The 25,622-nt window shown below is 38.8% G+C and overlaps 2 protein-coding genes across 2 annotated transcripts; one reads left to right on the top strand and one right to left on the bottom strand.

Moving 5' to 3' along the window:
* Positions 1–3,083: 3,083 nt before the first annotated feature.
* Positions 3,084–5,095, top strand: LOC134676894 (protein roadkill-like). The gene is made up of 2 exons (XM_063535278.1): positions 3,084–3,210; positions 3,331–5,095. Exons 1-2 carry the CDS (start codon positions 3,197–3,199, stop codon positions 4,163–4,165), a joined length of 849 nt encoding a protein of 282 aa, XP_063391348.1. The 5' UTR covers positions 3,084–3,196; the 3' UTR covers positions 4,166–5,095.
* A 426-nt stretch (positions 5,096–5,521) lies between these two features.
* LOC134677151 (uncharacterized) lies at positions 5,522–24,466 on the bottom strand. The gene is made up of 10 exons (XM_063535610.1): positions 24,415–24,466; positions 16,817–16,912; positions 15,808–15,969; positions 9,607–9,776; positions 9,306–9,435; positions 8,558–8,699; positions 7,697–7,788; positions 6,871–7,012; positions 6,549–6,745; positions 5,522–5,715 (listed from the first exon to the last, which is right to left on the bottom strand). The coding sequence occupies exons 2-10, from the start codon at positions 16,896–16,898 to the stop codon at positions 5,591–5,593; spliced, it is 1,242 nt and encodes a 413-aa protein (XP_063391680.1). The 5' UTR covers positions 16,899–16,912; positions 24,415–24,466; the 3' UTR covers positions 5,522–5,590.
* Positions 24,467–25,622: the final 1,156 nt, after the last annotated feature.

A 25,622-nucleotide genomic window follows, 5' to 3' on the forward strand; every position in this document is an offset into this window, starting at 1 on the left:
TGTCAGAGGCGTCAGTGCTATAATATAATATTTTTAACGTTATTATATAATTAAATGAATTTATTCAATAATAATGGGATACCCGGTCTCTGTAATAAATATTTTGCATTTTCAATAAATAATTCTAGAAATATTTAGTGTTTTATTGTAACCCTTAACGTACCTAGTCGAACCAAGCTAACACCGCACATTCTTTGCATACTAAGTGTGGAAATGGCATTACAATCGTCAAATTACTATGAATAAATACATAACGCTCATAACGGCTTTGCTGTGTTAAAGTTAGTGCAGAGCTTAAACGGACTAGGTATAGGATATATTGGTTTTCCTCACATGACTGCGAGAAATGCATAGATGTTGTCTGATTTGTATAAACACTCTCATAAAATACCAGTTTGGTGTGTTACAGGACATATAGGTAAAAAGTTGAGCATGTCGTTTTAAAAAAGACCTCGATTCGAATGCGTAATTTCGATTGTATGAGAGCGGCTTCTTGGCGGTGGGCTCGTGTGACTGAATAATAGGTAGTTAGTAGTAGTAGTAGTAGTAGTAAATGCTTTAAAGACATCTGCGATCAAGGAGGTTAAACACTAAGGTTGTTGCGGTTAATAACATTACTTTGATATATTTTGTTACAAATGTGCTGAAAACTGAGACAAATGTAGATAACACAGCGGCTGAGCAGGACAACACTTGGGAAAATATTTATGATACAGTAGTGAAAACTGAGACAGATGATGTCATAATAGGAAACAACGCTTCATCCGATAATATTAACGATACAGTTGTGTTAAAAACTGGGGCAGATATTGATAATACAGCACCTAAACTGGAAAGCGACGTATCCACCGATAGTATAAATGATACAGATGTGAGAAAAACTGAGATTGATTGTTGCAAGAATACAGGGTTGGAAACTGGGGCAGATGCCGACAATACAGCAAACAACGCATCATCGGAGATTAATAATGACACAATTTTGCTAAAAACTGAGCCAAATTGTTGCTATACAACGCCAATAAAGCTCGAGAACTTCTCGTCACCCGTCAATATTACTGTCACAGTCTTGAAAGCTGAGCCAGATGTTAGTGCAGAAAATAATGCAACATCCGATGATATTAATAATACAGTTATACTAAAAACTAAGGCTGACTTACGCAAAGATAAAACGTGTAAGGTTAACTTATCTGCCAATGTCAATGATACAGGCCCTAAGCCTAAAAGTCTTCTCGTCGTAAAGCCCAGAAGAAAATACAAAACTAAGCCTCGAAAGGAACACGTCTGCGAAATATGTAACAAAAAATTGAAACATAATTTCTTACTAAGAAACCACAAACGGATTCACACTGGTGAAAAACCGTTCACATGCGAAACATGCGATAAGTAATTCACACGAAAAACCATCTTGAAACATCATCAGCGAACACACACTGGGGAGAAGCCGTTTAACTGCGACATTTGTAATAAACCATTCGCTTATAAAACTCATTTAGTCGAGCATAAAATAATACACACTGGGGAAAATCCGTCCTCGTGCAAAGTATGCAATGCAACGCAAAACACATCTATCGCTCCACGAATTAAATCATATGAATAAACCATATATCTGTAAAACATGTAACAAAAAATTTACACGGGAAGTGCTCTTGGCGAGACATGAAAGGGTTCACACTGGTGAGAAGTCGTTTTCTTGTGAGACATGTAAGAAACAGTTTTCGGAAAAACATAATTTAACGATGCATATTCGTATTCACACAGGTGAGAAACCATACTTTTGCAAACATGTGACAAAAGGTTCTCACAGAAATATAACTTATCTACACATGAGCTAATACACATAAGGGACATGCCGTATTCTTGTGATGTGTGCAGCAAGCGGTTTAGGCTTAAGTCTAACTGAAAAAAACATACACATGAACACGGAAGAGTGATGTAGTTTTAAAATACAAAGGTTTTACAAGTCAAAATATCGATGCGGAGTATTATTGATTATTAAATAAATATTGTTAATTTAATATTTTGTTGTAATTTTATCCATAAAGTCACTCAACTACAACTAAACTCACTCATGAATATTACGCGAAACTCTGCGTAGGGGGCGCCACTACCACAATCAGTACTCTGGCGGCAGAACATTGCAGTTATACCATCTATGGTATAGTTGGTCGAGCAGCGGGCGCAGCACGGTTCTATTTTTATCGACTATCACTATGCGCGTCCCTTTCGCACTAACCCACTTGTTAGAACGGGACAGGCATGGTGACAAGGGATAAAAATGCGACCGTGCTACGCCGCCTGATCTTGTCAGTAGAAAAAAAGGCGGCAAATTTGAAAAATGTAGACGCGAAGGAAGGGAAATTTGAATTTTCTACTGACAAGATTTGCTTGACCATCTATAAATATGCCCCCTCATGCCAGATCCAGTTATATACTAGATTCATGCAAAAAACAGTTTAAGGCACAGTATGTATAAGTTACTCTATGGTTTACTGGCTAGCTTAGTGCTGCACTCTGGTGGCAGAACATTGCAGTTATACCATCTATGGTATAGTTGGTCGAGCAGATCTTGTCAGTAGAAAAAAAGGCGGCAAATTTGAAAAATGTAGACGCGAAGGAAGGGAAATTTGAATTTTCTACTGACAAGATTTGCTTGACCATCTATAAATATGCCCCCTCATGCCAGATCCAGTTATATACTAGATTCATGCAAAAAACAGTTTAAGGCACAGTATGTATAAGTTACTCTATGGTTTACTGGCTAGCTTAGTGCTGCACTCTGGTGGCAGAACATTGCAGTAATACTCACTATTCGTAAATTACGGGGATCTTTCTCTTTTACTCAAAGTAATTAGAGTGACAGAAAAATGCTCGCAATTTGCTAACTTTGATTTTCGCGGTTATAGACATATATCTTTCTCGCTCCCACTTATGGGTCGGCGCAACAAGATCGCGGTGCGGTAGTCTGTTAAGGCTTTTAAAATATAATGTCACATTTCTTATCTGTGGTATGGTATTGTTTGAAGTTTGAAATGAAATGTTTATTTCGACTTGTTGTGTTTGGTTACTTTGCTTCAGTTTCTTAGATAACTTTTCTATTTAATTAAGTTTTACATATATCGTTTCTATTATATTTGTGAATCTTCGCAATTTGGTGGATTCATTATTTACATCAGCTGGAGGACATACTCGGAACATCATGCCCATGGAATTGTAAGTTTAATTCTCTTTTATTCGGTCCCACGCCGGTTGTTTCTCAAAAAATTTAAAATAAACTGGTGCAATTAGGAGTTACACCCGAAAACAATGTGAAAACGAATATATTTGTTTCAGATTTGTAAAAAAACAGCAACTGGGTACTTTCTTAAGACTCAGATGTGTAGTTAACCACAGTTCGAAAGTTTCGAAAGCAAATGAAAGAACGCTTGTTGTGACAAGTGAAAAATATCATATAGACAACTTGGCTACCATTCGATTTGAATTCGAGAGCTACAAAAGTGCTTTTACGTGCAAGATTTTAGCAGTAAATCATGACAGCGCTAAAAATTACAAAGTAAAAGTAAATGTGTCGTGCCAAGATGTCGATACTCCATTTTACTCGGAATGGATATGTGATGATCAGTGGAAGAACTTTGGGATAAAGAGTATATGTGATTCAGATTTTCTGAATGTAGTCACAGATGTTTTGGACATTAACATTACTGCATGTAAAGCGCTTGAATCGTTCATTGTGAAGCTTTACAAAGACATTTATTTCACTGATTTCAAACTGAGCACGGTTGAAGGCAGCGTGGCTGTTCACCGGGCATGTCTAGCGGCGTGCAGCGATGTATTCCAAGCTATGCTTAGTCGAGAATGGAAGGAGACATCCGAAGGCAGGATCGAGATAGAAGGGGTCACTTTAACTACACTTCAGCATCTTAAAGATTATATGTACTTGAACATGCTACCGGAAGACGGACTTGAGCAGTTACTGAAACTCGCTTCATACTATTTGATTGATAGTTTGAAAACGGAATGTGTTTCAAAGTTAGCGTTAACATCTAAGCCGGAGGATTGGAGTAGGCTGCTTGAGCTGTCCGTGATATACAAAATACCTGAGTTAATGTGTGCTGTGCAAATGATGGTAAATCCGGCGTTGGCTGTGGACAGAAAACTACTAGACTAATTGAGTCATAATACCAGGAAGGTTTAACCCGTTCAGTGCCAGTGGCCCAATAATTGTGCTGGTTCTTCGTAGTCTCTGTTTTTAGGGTTCTGTACCCAAAAGGTTTAAACGGGACTCTATTACTAATATGTGACATTCCTCAGATAAAGGTACCTTATAGGGGGTAGGCGCTAACGTCGCGTAGCACCAATAGTGTAAGCGCAAACTACCGTAAGGTCCCTTTAAAGGACCTTTTAAGGTACCTTTGTCTTTTACCTTTTGAACATCACATATTTTTTTGTAGCAATTGCTGTATATGTTGTAAAATGTTACATTGAAATAATACTGGATCATTTGACAACAAATGGGTGATCCAATAAATAAAGATTTAATGTTGATTGTTTTAATGATTCATTTAAATTGTCATTTAATGGAAGATCCAAAAAAAAATTCATTTTGATTCCGCTGTGTTCATTATATTAAGTGATATTAACTTTTAGATATTTAAGGATACAAAAAGGATGTAACTGTCATATGGCTAAATTTAAAGTACTTGTGGATAAATATGTATGATTAACTGTTTTCTATAATAGGTATTAATTTTTTTTTCTCAGATTAGATTCAGGTAAGCTAAGCGCCACTTGCACCATTCCACTAACCCGGGGTTAACCGGTTAAACCTGGAGTTACCATGGTTACCAGTACAATTTGACACTCGGTTAACGGTTTAACCGCTTAACCCCGGGTTAGTGGGACGGTGCAAGTGGGCCTAAAAGTAGTAACACAAGACCAAGAGTTTGTACACATTAATGGAAACAAAGATTTATGTTTTCATGTGTTTATTCTTTCAATTTATTGTCTTACATTACTAAATACTATTGGCACTTAATAAATGCATAATTTACGCTTAAACATAATTCATTTCATCATAAACCCATTTATTACATATTGCGTCGGCTGGGTATATTATTTTTTATTTTCTAAATAAATAGATAAAATACTAAGCTTTTTTCATTACAACTGGATCTGGTAATAAATAGTAGTATATCCTTCTCTAATACTTCTAAAAAAAATATTGCAATTTAAAAAAAAATGCCCTAACCACAATAGTTATAGATGGTCAAGCAAATCTTGTCAGTAGAAAAAGGCGCGAAATTCAAATTTTCTATGAGACGCTATCGCTTCGCGCCTACATTTTTCAAATTTGCCGCCTTTTTCTACTGACAAGATCTGCTTGACCAAGTATATCTTTGCCCCCAATATTTTACTGGACTTAAGTTACTTAATTCTAGACAGTCATAAGTGCATTTCTGTGGGCAAAAAATCATGGCCATGGCCATTCAAGGTCTTTAAAAAAACTTAAAAAAAAAGTGACCACAGACCCAGTTTGAAATTGATAGCTTCATAATACAAGCCAGCCGAGGCTCTTAATACTAAGCAATAAGGCTCACTTTCGCTTGAGCACGCAGTTGTTTAGTACGTTATAGTTGAATCTGTATCCGAACTCGTTGATGTCGTCTGTCACCAGGTTGTCGCTGTGGAAGTGCACGTATAGAGGGCCGGGCGGGGTAGCTGTAAAAAAAAAAATTGTCGGTTTAAGTAGGTTAATGTTATCATAACTTGTCGGGTTTCGGGGTGAGGGAAAAATACGCGGGAATTTCAATAAAAACCGCACCTGGCAATAAAATTACCATGAAATTAAATGACAACTTGAAACTGACAGATTAAGCTTAGAATAAATTTTGCTGGCTAGGGATGAGGTCTTGGTGGCTCAGATGGCAGAGCGCTGGAGTATCGATCCAGAGGCCGTGAGTTCAAGTCTCACACAAGACAGTAACTTTTCTACTTTTAAATTTATCCTAAGCTTAATAGCATCGTGCGCAGACGTTTCTGCTTGTTAAAAAATTAAAAACTGATAGATTATGTTACCTACATTATGCTGGCACTCTCCCCGCAGAACTTGGCCCGTCTCAACCCGTCGGCAGTCTCAACCGCAGGGTTAAAGATATAACAGACTGGAGTGGCTTAAAATATTACCTACATTATGAAATAACTTATCTGCAGAAGATGAAAGAGAACTTACAAGCAATAATCTGGTTGCTGGCACTCTCCCCGCAGAACTTGGCCCCTCTCAACCCGTCGGCTGTCTCAGCCTCAGGGTTAAAGATATATCAGACTGGACGAGCTTAAAATATTGCCTACATTATGAAATAACTTATCTGCAGAAGATGAAAGAGAACTTACAAGCAATAATCTGGTTGCTGGCACTCTCCCCGCAGAACTTGGCCCCTCTCAACCCGTCGGCTGTTTCAGCCTCAGGGTTAAAGATATATAAGCCTGGACGGGCTTAAAATGTTACCTACATTATGAAATAACTACTCTTCAGAAGATGAAAGAGAACTTACAAGCAATAATCTGGTTGCTGGCACTCTCCCCGCAGAACTTGGCCCCTCTCAACCCGTCGGCTGTCTCAGCCTCAGGAATGAAGAGGTAGTCCTCAGACTGCGCCGCGCCTTGGGTGAACGGGTTGATTTGGCAGTCGGTGTCGAGGTATAGGTTGTCTTCCTGACGATAGGCCATGTCGAAGCTAGCGGCTGTTAGCCTGTGGAAATAAACCAAAATTAAAATCTGAAAATAGAATCCTGAAATTATGAAATTCAAAGAAAGAAAAAGGGAATGGAAAACGGTGCGTGCGTGCTCAAAGAAATAGTTCAAGAATGTACTCACTTAATACCGCAAACGTCAGAAGTCCGCTTAAAGCACGTGGCATAGGCGAGGTTAGCTATGTAAGGTCCGGCGCCTCTGTTGTAGTTGAAGGATTCGAAGGAGCCAGAACGGTCTGGGTAGTACTGCAGGCAACCGGGAGGTGCTGTAAATTAAAGTAATAATAATAAAATAAGGGTCGAAAAACCAAAAATACGTTGGTATGACGACATCAAAAGAACAGCTGGATCAAAATGGGTACAAGGGTACAAAATTGATCAGAATGGCAAAAATTTAAGGAGGCCTACATCTCAAAGATTGAAAAGGGCTAAAAAGAAAAGAAAAAAGAAGAAGGATACAGGGCCAGTTCTCGAACAAGATGGGAGGATGAACTCAAACTCACAGCGGGCCCGAACTGGAGAAGAGTGGCCCACGACAGACCACAATGGAAAGAGCTGGAGGAGGCCTTTGCCAAGCGGCACACTGAGCTTAGAGACATACTCTAACTCGGAATAAAAGGGCTTAATAGATAGATAAGGTCAGATAAACCAAACATATAGGCCAGAACTTACACTTCGAGTAAGAAATCAGAAATATTTATTGTGTATAAACCGTGTAGCCTACACGGTTTATACTGTAGGTACAAAAAGTATAGCTAGGTAGGTACATTTTTTTATGAGTATCAACAGTTTTACAGGTTATTCCCACTAGTTACCATCAAGTTGTTACCAGTGAGAATTTTTTTCTCTATATTTTACTACTGGTAACTACTAGGAAAAATAAATCCTAGTAGTTACCACTAACTCGGTTTTTAGTAACTACGGGGAATTTTTATGTTGGATACACCTACCAATAAGGTACTCGTCTCTGTCGGCGGAGCTCGACAGCGGCGACGACGGGAGAGACGATGTGATGGCGTTCAGGATACCATCGCGGTATTTCCTGAAAGTCAAAGACAGGTATTAGGTACAGTCGGATTCAAACAGGACGACGGACAGGAAACGTAGTGTAGGACGCCCCCCGACCAGGTGGGATGACGATCTGCGAACGATTGCAGGCAGATGCTGGATGCGGCAAGCTGAAGACGGGGCGCTATGGCGCTCTTTAGGGGAGGGCTATGTCCAGCAGTGGACTGCTATAGCCTGATGATGATGATGATGGATTCAAACAGGAGGACCAAGTAACAATCATGATTCTAACATCAACTTAAATTGCGTGCGTGGCAGTAGCAACAGCCTTCCGAGGACGCTTCGGAGGAGGAGGAACTTTCGAGGAGGAGGGAGGAGGATGAGCTTTCGAGGAGGAGGAGGGAGGAGGAGGAGGGGTGACGACGGGAGGTTTTGCTTCAGAGGAGGAGTCTGAACGTGATTCTAGTAGACGTGTCGTTCACGAGTGAGTGATTTAAATGAACTATATATTTTCATTGAACTCGCTCACTCTTCAACTCACTGATGATTTAACCTTTTGGACGCCAATGACCGATATATCCGTACCGCAGGTTCAACGCCAAAGACTGATTAATCGGTCACAGACCACAGAGCAACATAGACCTACGGGCATAATCATGCATAAAGTTCAATTTCAGTTTTGACACTTCGGTGACGTGGCGTCCCCGTGACAGCTTTTGTGTTTGACACGGCGTCGAAAAGGTTAACTCGCTCAGTCGCTCATATATTGTTAATTCGATGTAGGGCATACAGAAAAAAAATACCCCAAAGTATTGAAGCACTCCAACTGAGTGACCTTGATTTTCCAGGTAGCCTGGGGCAAGTTCGGCTGGGTATTGCGATCAGCGATCTTGAAGTTGATGCGGATGGAACGGCTGTTGGTAGACGCGTTTACCCTGACGTACACTGTGGGGCAAAATGGTACAAGTTATGAAGTTAGGGGTAAAACTAACACAACTTAAACACAGCTAAATCAGCTTAGGCGGGGTGCGCGACAGCCGCCATTGTCTCCTGGCCGTAGTGGCAGGGAGATGGGATAGAAGATAGTTCATTAGTTAGGCACTGGACCTCCCAACTCCCAACGTCTTAGTTTGGGTACTAACATAGTAATTTAAGTCTATTTGTACGTTTGTTACTAGATTGAATCATCGTCCGAAATAAATTATATTTTATATTTGATACGGGTGGACACTGGACAGCTTTTATTATATTATTCTGATATCCTTATCACTTTTGTTATGGTCATTATGTTGGTAGACGCGTTAACCCTAACTTACACTGTGGGGAAAAATGGAACAAGTTAGGGGTAAAACCAACACAATATTAATGCTAATTCGGATGGAAAGGCTTTATGATACCTACTCTTATGGCTTTTTTGTTTTTTGATGGGTTTACCCTGACGAACATTATGGGGTAAACGATACAAAAGTTAGGGGGGGGGGGTTCAAGACGAACATAACTTTAAAATTAATGTGATTAGGTTTCGGATAAAACAGTATTGGGGGCACTTACAATGTTGTCCATTGTTGTCACCACAGAGAGGCGGTAGGAAGTCAGAGTTGGCCTGAAGGTTGGTTACTTGGAAGATATCGTTTCTGCACGTAAAGCCCGGCCTTTGAGTGACGTTCTCCACCGCGTCCACCTGGTAAAATAACAAATAAACGTTAATTTTCCTGATGTCGTAAATTGTTTGTGTTTGCCAGACTATTCATTGACGATTTCGAGTTTCAACATTCTTTACATGACATGACGTGGCATACAGTTAATGAAAGGTTGATGAATACACCATCTATTGACAAGTAGCGAAACTTACCGTAGTTGGCGGCGCTAAGTTGAAGGTCTCGAAGTCAATCCTCATCTGACAAACGTTGTTATTGTTGATCTCGACGTTGTATGAACACTCCAGGCCTGACGATTCACGGTTTAGAGGGGGGTTGATGAACACTGCCACCTTTGTGTTAGTTCGGACGTCGCAGGCGTTCACTAGAATTAAAAATAACGCCATCTCTTACTTAGTATTTGAAATCATTTATTTACAAACAAGATATATACAGTGGTATTACTAAAATAAATTAATAACTAGCTTAAATCTAAAATAGGCCCTTGAGGCAATTGTACCAAGGATGCTGGCGGCATTTCCTCGCTGTATTGCAATGTTGTGCGAGGTAGCCGCCAGCTCTTCGGTCACAGTTATATTATATATAGGTATAATATAACTATACCTATCGTTGTCTGAGTACCCACAACACAAGCTTTCTTGAGCTTACCGTGGGACTTAGTTTTGTGTAAAAATGTCCCTATAATTAGGGCGAGAGAAGCGAGCCCTATCACTATTCGACAAACTATGCATTCTTGTAGTACACTTTACGGAAAAACTATAGCACTGATAAGTTTGAGATTTAACATAGTAATTTAAATTCAAGTCTAGATGTGTTATCAAACATAAAAAATATAATTTTATAAACCTAAAAAAATAAAATAAAGGAATAACACTTTGTATTACTACTAGCGCCATCTGTTAGAAAAATTATGAATTAAAATTCGTGCTAATGTGCTAACAACGATGAATACAAAAAAAGTGGCCAAGTGAGAGTCGGACTTGCCCATGAAGGGTTCCGTAGCAATAAGTAACATAATAAAATTGCGGTTTACGATTTGTGACGTATTAAAAAAACTACTTACTAGATCATGTTCAAACCAATTTTCGGTGGAAGTTTGCATGGTAAATGTACATCATATATTTTTTTAGTTTTATCGTTCTCTTATTTTAGAAGTTACTGAGGAGGGGGGGGGGGGGGGACACACATTTTACCACTTCGAAAGTGTCTTTCGCGCAAACTATTCAGTTTAGAAAAAAAATATATTAGAAACCTCAATATCATTTTGGAAGACCTACCTAATATCCATAGATGCCCCACACGTATGAGTTTGGTGAAAAAAGCACACGATGTTTTGGTCATCCGACTCGTCTTGATGAGCACTTAGGTGAGTAGTACCCAAGATAGAGCTGATGCTGAACCCTGGCTGTAGGTACCTAGTGGAACTCAGGTTTGGTGCAACATAGGCACACGCTGTTTTAGTCATTCGACACGTCTTGATGGGTATTTGGGAGAGCAGTACCCAAGATAGAGCTGATGAGCTGATGCTAAACCCTGGCTGTACCTAGTAGAACTTAGGTTTGGTACAACATAGATACAGGCTGTTTTGGACATCCGACTCGTCAGAATGAGCACTTGGGAGAGCAGTACCCAAGATAGAGCTGATGCTGAGCCCTGGCAGTACCTATTGGATCGCAGGTTTGGTGCAACATAGGCAATCGCTGTTTTGGTCATCCGACTCGTTTTTTGAGCACTTGGGACGAGATACCCAAGATAGAGTTGTAGCTGAATCCTGGTAGTATTTAGTGGAACTCAGGTTTGTTGCAATATAGGCACACGAATCACACGATGTTATGGTCATCTCACTCGTCTTGTTGAGCACTTAGGAGAGTAGCACCCAAGATAGAGCTATGCTGAATCCTGGCAGTACCTAGTGGAGCTCGGGTTTGGTGCAACATAGACACACGCTGTTTTGGACATCCGTCTCGTCATGATGATCACTTGGTAGAGTAGTGCCCAAGATAGCTTATGCTGAACTCTAGCAGTACCTATTAGTGGAGCTCGGCTTTTATACAATATAGGCACACGCTGTTTTGGTCATCCGACTCGTCTTTTTGAGCACTTAGGAGATACTCAAGATAGAGCTGTAGCTGAACCCTGGCAGTATTTAGTGGAATTCACGTTTGTTGCAACATAGGCACACGCTGTTTTGGTCATCTTGCTCGTCTTGATGAGCACTTAGGAGAGTAGCACCTCATCAGAGCACTTAAGAGAGCAAAATATACGTAAGTTTATGTGCGGAGCAGCACGATTACCGCCAGTAGGTGTCCAGACGGGATAGTTTTACGCTCAATCGTATGGTGTGGACGCATAAATAAATTCAAGGACATTGGCTCGCTGACCCAACATTAGGTACTTATGTAGGACAGCCAGTTGAATTACAATAAAAAATAAGTTCTAAAACTAAAACCCGACTACTGCAAATCGCGCTCTAAAAAGTATGAAACAAGATAGAATTCTTATCTAAAATTATCAAGCAGGAAATATTATAAATGTTACCATTTTTTATATAAAAATACAACGTAATATAATTTACTGATTTTTTTTATATATTTACAGAGATTCAGAGGATAGCCGTGGTCGTATGCCACATTACTTTTAAGTTTATAATCGTGGCATACGACCACGGCGATCCTCTGAATCTCTGTAAATATATAAAAATCAGTAAATTATAATACGTTGTATTTTTATATAAAAAAAATGGTAACATTTATAATATTTCCTGCTTGATAATTACCCGACTACGGCAACGCAAAAGGAGGGTTATGATTTTGACCGGTATGTATGTGGGTATGTATGTATGTATGTATGTATGTTCATCTGTTCCCTCATAACTTCTAAAGTACTTATTATATTTTAACAAACGATGTGTCATTCGAATCGTCTTAATCGTCCGCTGGTTATAGGCTATATGGCGTCACAAAAAAATGAACAATGCGTCCTCTAGAGGTCATAAAATCACGAACCAAAAAACTAAAATTAAGTAATGATGATGTGTTATACATCATTGGAAAGAGCTCAATTAGCACATTTCAAATATATATGTTAACTTTTGCACCCGGCTTTGCTTGCATGCGCCAGATAAAACATTAATTTATCGGTTAGGTGATTCGAACTATGAATCTACAAGCGCTCTGGATTCTATCCGCGTGTTACGCGACTACGGCGATACAAGAAGGTTTTTGCAAAAGAAATTTGTTTGGCTGCTATACATGGTGTTTTTTTAATGTCCTGCAACATTTTATAACGTGAATAGGTATAGAAGTCCTGATCCACCAAAATGTACGAGTATGAAACGATCAATTTTTTACAAGATACGTACGCGTTCCGAAGCCGGGCGCCTTCGGCGCCCTCATACTAAAAGAGTCGGGCGGAGCCCGACGTACGCGTTGCAAAGCCGGGCGCCTTCGGCGCCCTCATACTAAAAATGTCGGGCGTAGCCCGACGTACGCGTTCGAAAGCCGGGCGCTTTCGGCGCCCTCATACTAAAAGAGTCGGGCGTAGCCCGATATACGCGTTCCAAAGCCGGGCGCCTTCGGCGTCCCCATACTAAAAGAGTCGGGCGTAGCCCGACAAACGCGTTCCAAAACCGGGCGCCTTCGGCGCCCTCATACTAAAAGTGTCGGGCGTAGCCCGACGTACGCGTTCCAAAGCCGGGCGCCTTCGGCGCTCCCATACTAAAAGAGTCGGGCGTAGCCCGACAAACGCGTTCCAAAACCGGGCGCCTTCGGCGCCCTCATACTAAAAGTGTCGGGCGTAGCCCGACGTACGCGTTCCAAAGCCGGGCGCCCTCATACTAAAAAAGTCGGGCGGAGCCCGACGTACGCGTTCCTAAGCCGGGCGCCTTCGGCGCCCTCACACTAAAAGAGTCGGGCGGAGCCCGACGTACGCGTTCCAAAACCGGGCGCCTTCGGCGCCCTCATAGGCACTAAAGGGCGTATAACCTGATATAGGCGGCGCTCTGCGTGCATTTCTGTACTGAGGACCCCCTCGCAAAAGTAATATAAAGTGACTTCAAAAAGTTAGTAACGAAATCATGACCCCAAAATTAATTAAATAAAAAATAAGTTCTAAAACTAAAACCCGACTACTGCAAATCGCGCTCTAAAAAGTATGAAACAAGATAGAATTCTTATCTAAAATTATCAAGCAGGAAATATTATAAATGTTACCATTTTTTTTATATAAAAATACAACGTATTATAATTTACTGATTTTTATATATTTACAGAGATTCAGAGGATCGCCGTGGTCGTATGCCACGATTATAAACTTAAAAGTAATGTGGCATACGACCACGGCTATCCTCTGAATCTCTGTAAATATATAAAAAAAATCAGTAAATTATATTACGTTGTATTTTTATATAAAAAATGGTAACATTTATAATATTTCCTGCTTGATAATTTTAGATAAGAATTCTATCTTGTTTCATACTTTTTAGAGCGCGATTTGCAGTAGTCGGGTTTTAGTTTTAGAACTTATTTTTTTTTTAGATAAGAATTCTATCTTGTTTCATACTTTTTAGAGCGCGATTTGCAGTAGTCGGGTTTTAGTTTTAGAACTTATTTTTTATTTAATTAATTTTGGGGTCATGATTTCGTTACTAACTTTTTGAAGTCACTTTATATTACTTTTGCGAGGGGGTCCTCAGTACAGAAATGCACGCAGAGCGCCGCCTATATCAGGTTATACGCCCTTTAGTGCCTATGAGGGCGCCGAAGGCGCCCGGTTTTGGAACGCGTACGTCGGGCTCCGCCCGACTCTTTTAGTGTGAGGGCGCCGAAGGCGCCCGGCTTTGGAACGCGTACGTCGGGCTCCGCCCGACTTTTTTAGTATGAGGGCGCCCGGCTTTGGAACGCGTACGTCGGGCTACGCCCGACACTTTTAGTATGAGGGCGCCGAAGGCGCCCGGTTTTGGAACGCGTTTGTCGGGCTACGCCCGACTCTTTTAGTATGGGAGCGCCGAAGGCGCCCGGCTTTGGAACGCGTACGTCGGGCTACGCCCGACACTTTTAGTATGAGGGCGCCGAAGGCGCCCGGTTTTGGAACGCGTTTGTCGGGCTACGCCCGACTCTTTTAGTATGGGGACGCCGAAGGCGCCCGGCTTTGGAACGCGTATATCGGGCTACGCCCGACTCTTTTAGTATGAGGGCGCCGAAAGCGCCCGGCTTTCGAACGCGTACGTCGGGCTACGCCCGACATTTTTAGTATGAGGGCGCCGAAGGCGCCCGGCTTTGCAACGCGTACGTCGGGCTCCGCCCGACTCTTTTAGTATGAGGGCGCCGAAGGCGCCCGGCTTCGGAACGCGTACGTATCTTGTAAAAAATTGATCGTTTCATACTCGTACATTTTGGTGGATCAGGACTTCTATACCTATTCACGTTATAAAATGTTGCAGGACATTAAAAAAACACCATGTATAGCAGCCAAACAAATTTCTTTTGCAAAAACCTTCTTGTATCGCCGTAGTCGCGTAACACGCGGATAGAATCCAGAGCGCTTGTAGATTCATAGTTCGAATCACCTAACCGATAAATTAATGTTTTATCTGGCGCATGCAAGCAAAGCCGGGTGCAAAAGTTAACATATATATTTGAAATGTGCTAATTGAGCTCTTTCCAATGATGTATAACACATCATCATTACTTAATTTTAGTTTTTTGGTTCGTGATTTTATGACCTCTAGAGGACGCATTGTTCATTTTTTTGTGACGCCATATAGCCTATAACCAGCGGACGATTAAGACGATTCGAATGACACATCGTTTGTTAAAATATAATAAGTACTTTAGAAGTTATGAGGGAACAGATGAACATACATACATACATACATACATACCCACATACATACCGGTCAAAATCATAACCCTCCTTTTGCGTTGCCGTAGTCGGGTAAAAAGTACTGGGCGACCGTGTAGGATGTATATCGTGTAAGATGGATAAGCGCTTATGAAATTGTATATTATGTGTGGATGATATTGGTAATTTGATTGTGTTGTCTGGACACATTTTTAATGGACAAAGTAAAAGCTGTAAAAAGACAGGCGTACCGGACAGCGACCGGGGTCCAATTAGTAGGTATATTTCTTTCTTGCTCTCACTTATAGCTGCGTCCTTAACGGACTTATTACGTACCCACTCGATCGAACATGGAACAAGCCTCGGACTGGGTGGACCAAAGTCCGCGGTCCGGTACGTTTAGGTAGAAAAACTCCGCGACCCCTTACAAAGCTCTGCTTTTTGCTAGTATTTATTTTAAACTTAATTTCATCTCCGTGGGAATCCGTGGTCTCTGCCTACCCGTCCGGGAAATAAGCGTGATTATATTGTATGTATGTATGTCATATACTCACGGGAGCAACATGTAGCAAAGACTCCACAGAAGCCGATAGCCTTCCCTCCTTGCGTGTTACACTGGTTCCTCGACAAGCAGACCCCGCCAGTCGTCCTGTCGGAGCCGAGACACTGTTCACCATTGCCGACGGTGAAGATGCTGCCGGGCGCTTGTCTTATTGCTGACAAATTAAACAATAGTAGATTGTTAATTAAGGGGTCGAGGTTTTCATCGATCTTTGACAAGTTTTGTACCTATCGTATCTCCTACTTGTGCACTTCAGATAGAATTATAAAGCTATCGGTTCTTCAATATTTAATCTCCATTGTTTGTCTACCGGATTTTGAAAGAAATGAGTACTTATTTATTTATATTTTTTTTAACATTTTCTATAAAACACTTTTTTTGCATCTACATTGCTGTGAAAGATCTAACATGCACAAAATCTACATATTTGTGTTCATATCTAGCTAGGGTTTCAATTTTAAACTAATTAACACAAAAGTTATGGCCAGAAAACCTTTTTTTTGGCCTAATATTGTTCAACTTTGATGTCAAATAGGTATCTCGAAGACAGTGAACTTTGAAGTAAATATGGGATACTATATTGCTTACAGTCGTTGTTCTTAATATGGTATGAGCTTATGAGCTACAAAAAAAATTAGAAATTTAAGGTATTCAGATCGAAGGTCATTGGGGCATGGGTTCCCCATAAGGGATGACAGGCAATAATTTCCGCCGAGGTAGTTCGAGACTAAAATGATACCATTAACCCGAGTTAAACACTATGTTCATTTCAATTACGAGGAAAGTAAAAAAAACATGTATTTTTTTAAAAACATGACTACATGAAGTTAAATTTTTAATAGCTTTTTTTATTAACCATTAAACCATTTAGGTAAAATCGTTAATTATGGAATGGGGAGTTATATTATAAATATTATAATGGAAATTGCTGTCTTTATTTCTTACTCATCTTCACGTATTTAAAACTGAAATATATGCCATCTAGCGGCGCATATACTCACTTCGGGATAACTTTAAGTCGGATGCCTCGCTGTACGCCACGATGACTAGCAGAACTAATCTGCTTATTGAAGACAACGCCATCTTGTGTTGAGTAGCTGCAATAGGAAACACCAGTTAGTTTTGGAAAAAGACGCTGATAACGTTAGCAATTATACTATTTTTCTATTTTTGGGAATTTTTCTATTGACACTACTAGACTGTCACATATTTATTAATATAAATTTAAATTACTAAAAGACATAAACAGGAATATAAAACTAAAACTAACTACAATTAAAATAGTGTGTACTAGACTAGTGTCAATATTTTTTAAAAGTAAATCTGTGGTTTCATGTACAGTGGCTAACTATCTAACTAACTAGCTATCATCTGATTGATAGAGTCGAAAAGTGGTAGACCACTTTCTTGGCTGACCCTACACTGACAGAAAAATCATCACCAGGATTTAAAAAACAGTTCTGTACTGGGGGAAAAAATGAAGTTTTAGTAATAATTATGGACGTTTCACTATTTCTGTAAAGTTTATTTATTTCTACAAACAGCTCAGTAATCCCAAATATAATTTCAACAAACAGATAATAGGAATTGCAAGAACTAATAGAAATTGCAAAAGTCAATTTGTTCCTATTAGTTAACTCTCCTTGTCCCCGGATTAAGTTTATTTTTGTAATTCTAAGTGTATTTTTGTTGTACTTTTCTCTCAGTGTACCTACGAGCTACGCAGAATTCAGAAATTTACAAGTTTTTTTTTTATTTATCAAAGAAGTTGACCTGTAATATAAAAGAGGATGTGTTATTTAAAATTTTCTAAAGTTTTCTTACAATTATTTTAATTGACGTGGTCATGTCTCTAATACAGTTACTAAGGTAGAAGTACTAGTGCTCGACGTTACACTAGTATTCGACATGGGCACTTTATGTCAAAGTGACAAGGAATAAATTTGAATACAGAAAAATCTTCGCCGTTCAAATTTAACCTATATTAGTTTGACATAAAGTGCCCATGTCGAATACTAGTGCAGCGTCGAGCACTAGTACTTACCTTATATACAGTTATGAATATAAATTACAAATAACGGTTACCAATTAAAGAATCCGGAAATAGATATACAGTTACTTGTTACTTCCCGTCTAGTTAAAAAAAAAAACTATTCATCAACCATAGACATTGATAACGATAACCGGAATAACTCTCATTTGTGATAGTTTTTAACTGCAAAATTGAGTTTTACGCGATTAGTTTTAAGACTCAATTTAGAATGATGCACCATAATCGGATACGAGGTTTTCAAACATCGATGTTTCATGTTGAAATCTTTAGTTTTATGGTTTTGCCTAGCGGCGTACCAAAACCGGTCATTTGTTAAACCAACCAAATCTCAACTCTATACTTATGTATTAAGATTTAGAATTAATTGCAGCTGTCAGATAAACAATTGGAACTAGTCGTGAAAAATCAAACGAATTTAAACTTTGGTGGGAAGTTTTAAGGTTGGGTTTAGATTGTTTTAGTCGAATAGTTATTAGGTAAAAGATAAGTTACGATTGGATTGGTACATCAATAGTGCTAACCGGTTGGGTTCAATGACCTTTAAAGATGCAGTTTGCATAGTTACACTACAGTTAATGTTTAGGCCCAGATTGATGGTAAACAGTAAGTAAATAGGTATTCTATTTTGTACACACGTTAAGTTTATTGGCAAAAAAAAATCATTTTTAATACAAGCTTTAATCGCTGACTGTACTATTTTTTTCAACAGACAACTTTACTAGAGTTACTCCAAGAAAATTTTGCAGCGATTTTAGTGCAAGTGTTATTTTAAACGTCAAACATCTATGAAATAATGACGTATAAATAACACTTGCATTGCGTGGGCTATCAAAATCGCTGCAGACCTTTCTTGATCTAAGTAAGTAACTCTAATACTCATCGACACTATCTACTTGTCAAATCAGTTTCTTTTTTCGAACTGTCAAAACGATTTTGATACTATGGAATTTATTATGAAACACTAGCATGTGACGTCACAATCAAATTACCTACTCTTTATAGTTTTATACGGGTTTTAAAATAGAACTTGCGTTTAAAAATAACTGCTGTCTACGTTTCTCTAATCTTCTGGTGCTTTGTTTCATGCATGGTGTATAATAATTAATTTTAAATACAGTCAAATACCATATTACTTAAGTTAAATTCCAAGCCACATTTTACATTCTCGCAAAACACATGTACTCTAACCAGGAACCTAGGTCCTAAACCTAGACAATGCCTAATTTCCCGTTTTTACGATCTATTGTGTAGAAACATTCTAACCTTTCTGTAGTTTCCGTTAAACTAGAAACTATATACCAGGCGTATTCGGGAAACGAGATAATTGCAAGATTAGAGACGAACTAGAGATTTTTGGGATCTACATTAGATATCGACTAGATGTGACTTGGATATCTAAGTCATAATTTGTGGAAATCGTTCAAGAGCACGTCCAGAATCGCGGAAACGTCAAATTTGACATATCTACCTTACAAATATCTTTAAATTATCCATATCGTAACTTCTTAATGTTAGACAACTAATTTATTTTCCGGATCGAGCCGTTAATCACCTCCCAGTTTGATCACTAGTTACAAAGAAAGTAAGGTACAATAGCACACTAAGAAGCAATTGATTGTGACGTCACATGCTAGTGTTTCATATAAATTCCATAGTATCAAAATCGTTTTGACAGTTCGAAAAAAGAAACTGTATTGATTAGTAGTCAAATACCCTACGCATAACGCGTATCACGTAGGAACTCCCCTCTGGTTCGTTCTTTGCTCCTTTTGAATGCGCTCCTCGCATCGGCCTCTCAGTGTGATTTGTTTGCAAGCAGACTGGTGGTTGTGCGTGTTGAATGTTTGAGGTTCTGTGAGAAGATGGATGCACGTCCTTCTACTGTTTAAAATGTGTTAATTTATGTTTTTGTAACTTGTGATGAATTGTATACATATTGTATTCTTCTTCTTTAATCTTTAAGTTAGCAGTGCTTTGGTTTTTTTTTTTTTACTGTTATGCTGTTTAACTTGTTTTGAAATAAATAAATAAATAAATAAATAATGGCTCCTCTACACGATGGGCCAACGCCGGCCACTCCAAGGGACGCAGCCATGCGGCAGAATGAGATAGCAATATCACTTGCTCCCTCTAACGCATAAATGCGTACCTTGGAGTGGCCGGCGTTGGCCCATCGTGTAGAGGAGCCATAATACGCGAACCATATACGCGCCTACCCAATAGGTACGCATTTTTAAGTTTTTTTATTTTTTCCGAGCAAAGCTTGGTCTCCTAGATAGATTATCACGTAAAAGAGCAGTAAGTAGATACCGTTGGTTTAAGATGTTTTTTTGAGCAATGGCAGGGTTAAGCTAAGGGCCCCCCCACATCTAGCGTCTTTCGAGCGTCGGCGTCTGTCGGCGTCTGGTCAGCGCTATGGAAAATGACGTCGCTGCGCAGTTGCGTCGACGCTGCGTCAACGTTGGGTCGACGTCGGCCATAGAATTGTAGACGCCGACGCTCGAAAGACGCCAGATGTGGGGGGGGCCCTTATGACCGGGAGTAGGTGTCTATAACATATCTAATAGACTTTCAGATTATAAAGAATTTTCCTAGTTTGTTGTGAAAAACTTATGTACCTATACTTGGTCAAGCAGATCTTGTCAGTTGAAAAAGGCGGCAAATTTGAGAAATGTAGGCGCGAAGGGATATCGTCTCATAGAAAATTTGAATTTTAGGCGCCTTTTTCTACTGACAAGATTTGCTTCACCACCTATATATAGGTATATGTACAGTCACCTGCAATAATATGTTACGCAACGAAGGCCGCAAAAATATCTGACACGATCTTATTTGTAGAGCCATAAAAGCGTGTCACATATTTTTGCGGCCTTCGAAGAGTAACATATTATTGCAGGTGACTGTACCTACGAGTAATTAATACACGAAAATGTTACCTACCTAGTCAATTATAAAATAACCTTTGTTTATGTTTTTGTTTCTAATATATGTATTTAGTTATACATTTTTAGTTAAGTATGATCTTAATTTTTTAAACTAACTAGCAATGTTTTTACATTCGATCAATTCGTCCTTATGTTGAATTTGGTATTTATTTACTTGCTTTCATGTTACATATTTACTTATGATGTATTAGGGTGACGGCACCAGTAATGGACACGGCACCAATTATGGACATTTTTTACGTTGATCGAATTTATTAAGCAACTGTCCCAACATTTTTCAACTGGCAACACTAAAGCATAACCAATAGACGTTTGAGCTGTCATTTTGACACATGTCACCAAAATCAGCCGTTTTGTTCTAAGATGGCTGCGAAGTAAAATCTCGTTGCGGGCGGTGGTCATAAAAATCCGTTATTGTTGTTGAAATCGTTAAGGAGGTGAGTACATATTTGTGCATGGTGTTATCTTGTGTTATGTTGTAATGAGATTTAATGTTATTTTTACTGAATAATACTATATTGCAAGTAAATTGAGCTAAGTTGAATATGTCCAATCACAGCAATAAGTTTTTTGTGGGGTTTGTTCATTACTGGATTCGATATTTTATGAAATTCAGTAATGGACAAGTGTCCAAGCTTAAGCTTTTTATTACTTTTTTAGTTTATTGTGTTAAATTATTTAATTTATTGCACTAAACATTTGAGTTGGGTTGATTTTGTGATTGCTCTTTATTTTCCAATAATAGACGATGTCCATAACTGGGTATTTTTAGTTGTCCATAATTGGGCTCTTTGTTTTGTCTTAGATGGATGGATAAATGTGGTCGGACTGCAAAAACTGCCAGGCTAAGGCGAGGCCGACCAAGCCATACGTCAACAGGTTTATTTTGCTATTATAATCCGTTTTTTATTCATCCTATTTTTCGATGAGGCAAATAATAGCTGTCACGTGGTACCACAAATTTGGTCGGACTGCAAAAACTGCCAGGCTAAGGTGAGGCCGACCAAACCATACGTCAACAGGTTTATTTTAGCTATTATAATCCGTTTTTTTAATCCTATTTTTCGACAAGGTAAATTATAGCTGTCACGTGGTACCACAAATTTGGTTGGACTGCAAAAACTCGTAGCCTGGCAGCAAAAACTGCCAATTCTATTTCTTGATTTGTGGTACCACGTGAGAGCTACAATTTACCTCAAATTGTAGCTCTCACGTGGTACCACAAATTTGATCGACCCAATCGCCAATCGGCCGGCCAATACAGGATTTGGCCGACCATTTTTTTTACTGTCCTCAAAGGCAGCTATCGTACCATACAAGTTTCATACGATTTTTCCATAAGATTTTTTTGATGATTTTTTTATAACTGTGGTCGGACTGCAAAAACTGACTGGTTATGGTGAGGCCGACCAAGACACGTCAACAGGTTTATTTTAGCTATTATAATCTGTTTTTTTCGTTCTATTTTTCGATGAGGTAAATTGTAGGGATTCTAGCTGTCACGTGGTACCACAAATTTGGTCGAACTGCAAAAACTGCCAGGCTAAGGTGAGGCCGACCAAGCCATACGTCAATAGGTTTATTTTAGCTATTATAATCCGTTTTTTTCATCCTATAGGTAAATTGTAGCTGTCACGTGGTACCACAAATTTGGTTGGACTGCAAAAACTCGTAGCCTGGCAGCAAAAACTGCCAATTCTATTTCTTGATGAGGTAAATTGTAGCTCTCACGTGGTACCACAAATTTGATCGACCCAATCGCCAATCGGCCGGCCAATACAGGATTTGGCCGACCATTTTTTTTTACTGTCCTCAAAGGCAGCTATCGTACCATACAAGTTTCATACGATTTTTCGATAGGTCTTTTTCATGTTTTTTTTTTATAAATTTGGTACCCGGTTGTTAAATTATTTAATTTATTGCACTAAACATTTGAGTTGGGTTGATTTTGTGATTGCTCTTTATTTTCCAATAATAGACGATGTCCATAACTGGGTATTTTTAGTTGTCCATAATTGGGCTCTTTGTTTTGTCTTAGATGGATGGATAAATGTGGTCGGACTGCAAAAGCTGTCAGGTTAAGGTGAGGCCGACCAAGACATACGTCAACAATTCTATTTTGCTATGAGGTAAATTGTAGGTGTCATGTGGTCCAATAAATCTGGTCGGACTGCAAAAACTGCCAGGCTAAGGTGAGGCCGACCACTTTTTTTTACTGTCCCCAAGGTCAGGTATCCTACCATACAAGTTTAATTCCATTTTTCGATGAGGTATTTTTTTGATGTTTTTTTGTCCAACGTTTTTGCCATTTGTACAAAATCTGCCAGGTTAAGCCTAGGCCGACCAAGTGCGTTGGAAGGTACTAAATGTCAGGTACCTCTACAGGGTAGGTATATTCTATTTTTTGATCAGGTTTGTTTCATGCAGCCGGCAACCGGATTAGTCCTAGAACTCTTATAGTATAACTTAGAAATCTAAATGAAAGTTCAAATAGCGTTAATAAAAGTTGATTTGTGACATTATTTGTTTCATTTATGTGTTCAATACAAAAGTGTCCATTAATGGATGTTCATAATTGGGTCCATGTCCATGACTGGGTGTCCATTACTGAATTTTTGATGTCCATCAATGGTGATTTCGTAAATTTCAATTTATATATTTTTTATTAATTATGTATTAAACATACAGAATTTTTGGTTTTGTTTAAATGTTCCTCATGTATTTGAGTGCCGAAAAAAAAATCACCATTTTTGTATCGTCAAAAAACATCCCATTTTTAAACGAAATTCTAATTTAGTGCGCTTAACATGTCCATGATTGGTGCCGTCACTCTAAGTCGGTTTTTTTACAAATACCTACGTATGTTTTTAAATTCTCTAGTGATACCTACTACCTATTTGATAAAAATATTTTGATGACAAACTAGGTACTTACTTAGGTAATAAGTAATAAAGCATATCTCGGTATATTTTTACTAAAAATCCTTTTTGTATAGATTACTTAGAGATAACTAAATATTATACTTTTGAAATTAGTTAATAAATAATACCGAATTGAATTAAAAAATAATTTCTTATCATTTCGGAAACCTTTAAAAACCGAAAACCGCATCGGAAAAGAACTTAAAGCCTTGCGCGGAAAACCCTAATATAGGGTATTTGACTGTATTTAAAATAAATTATTTTACACCATGTATCAAATAAAGCATCAGAAGATTAATAGAGAAACGTAGACAGCAGTTATTTTTAGACACAATTTCTATTTTAAAACTCGCATAAATCTATTAAAGAGTAGGTAATTCGATTGTGACGTCACATGCTAGTGTTTCATATAAATTCAATAGTAGCAAAATGGTTTTGACAGTTCATAAAAAGTAACTGATTTGACTAGTAGTCAAATACCCTATTTCCTGGATTAACACTGAAATTACAGCTTGGCAAAAAAGAGTAGAAATTAAAAAGTGGCAACATTGTAGTGTCCTCCCGTTTTCTTATATAGATTGGTTTGAAAGGGACGACACTACAATGTTGCCACTTTTTAATTTCTACTCTTTTTTGCCAAGCTGTACTAACATTTGCGAAAAATTAGTAAAAGTACGTACGTGAGAGCCCGCGTCGGCCGGCAGAAAGCTTTCTTCGTAAGCTGGCGGGGGCTTTTATAGCGGACCTTGGCATTGCCCTACAGCGGAGATAGACAAACATCATTCCGGTCTGCTGGCGATTCACAAAACCAATCTACCTATTAGACTATAGACCGCAGTGTTGCCAACTCTGACTTTGAAAAAATGCTAGACTAATATCTAGATTATGCCAAAATTATGCCAAAGTATTTTGAAATATGCTAAACAAAAATGCTAAAATGTCACTTGAAATTAGACACATAAAACACATACATATTTCAAATTTCCCGTCATTTTCTACTGACAAGATCTGCTTGACCAACTTTATATAGTCCGTCGACGTCCATCCGTCCACAAAATTCAAAATTCATATGAAAATATGAGCCACATAAGGCGATAGCGCATATTGTTGCTGCCAAGTTGGTGCAAACTTGGCTTAGACTAAATTATGCAAAAAAATATGCCAGATGCTAAATGGAACATTTTGGTGGCAAGCGAGTGAAAATATGCCAGATCTGGCATCATTTATGCCGAGTTGGCAACACTGATAGACCGACCACTTAAATGAGTCCTACCGCGCGTCCGCACCTTCCCCGCCACCCTTAGTCGTCCTACCCCGTCGCCCCCGTACCGCGCAGGCGAGGACTCATTTAAGCGGTCGGTCTATAATGTTAAAACATTCCTTCCGCTTAAAACCAGCAGCAGTCTCAAATTAGGGCATTTGACTACTAGTCAAATCAGTTTCTTTTTTCGAACTGCCAAAACGATTTTGCTACTATGAAAGTTATATGAAATGTATTATTTTACACCATACATGAAATAAAGCATCAGAAGATTAATAGAGAAACGTAGAGCGCAGTTATTTTTAAACACAATTTCTATTTTAAAACCCGTATAAAACTATAAAGAGTAGGTAATTTGATTGTGACGTCACATGCTAGTGTTTCATATAAATTTCATAGTAACAATAACGTTTTGACAGTTCGAAAAAAGAAACTGAATTGACTAGTAGTCAAATACCCTATCTGGAGACTGCTGCTGGTTAATACATTGGTTTAAAAATTATAGTTTTATACGGGTATTAAAATAGAAATTGTGTCTAAAAATAACTGCTGTCTATATTTCTCTATTGATCTTCTGGTTCTTTATTTCATGCATGGTGTAAAAAAATAGTTATTTGTTTTACAAGG

This window comes from Cydia fagiglandana, chromosome 25 (assembly GCF_963556715.1).
Source record: "Cydia fagiglandana chromosome 25, ilCydFagi1.1, whole genome shotgun sequence".
In the NCBI taxonomy this organism is placed as follows: Eukaryota; Metazoa; Arthropoda; class Insecta; order Lepidoptera; family Tortricidae; genus Cydia; species Cydia fagiglandana.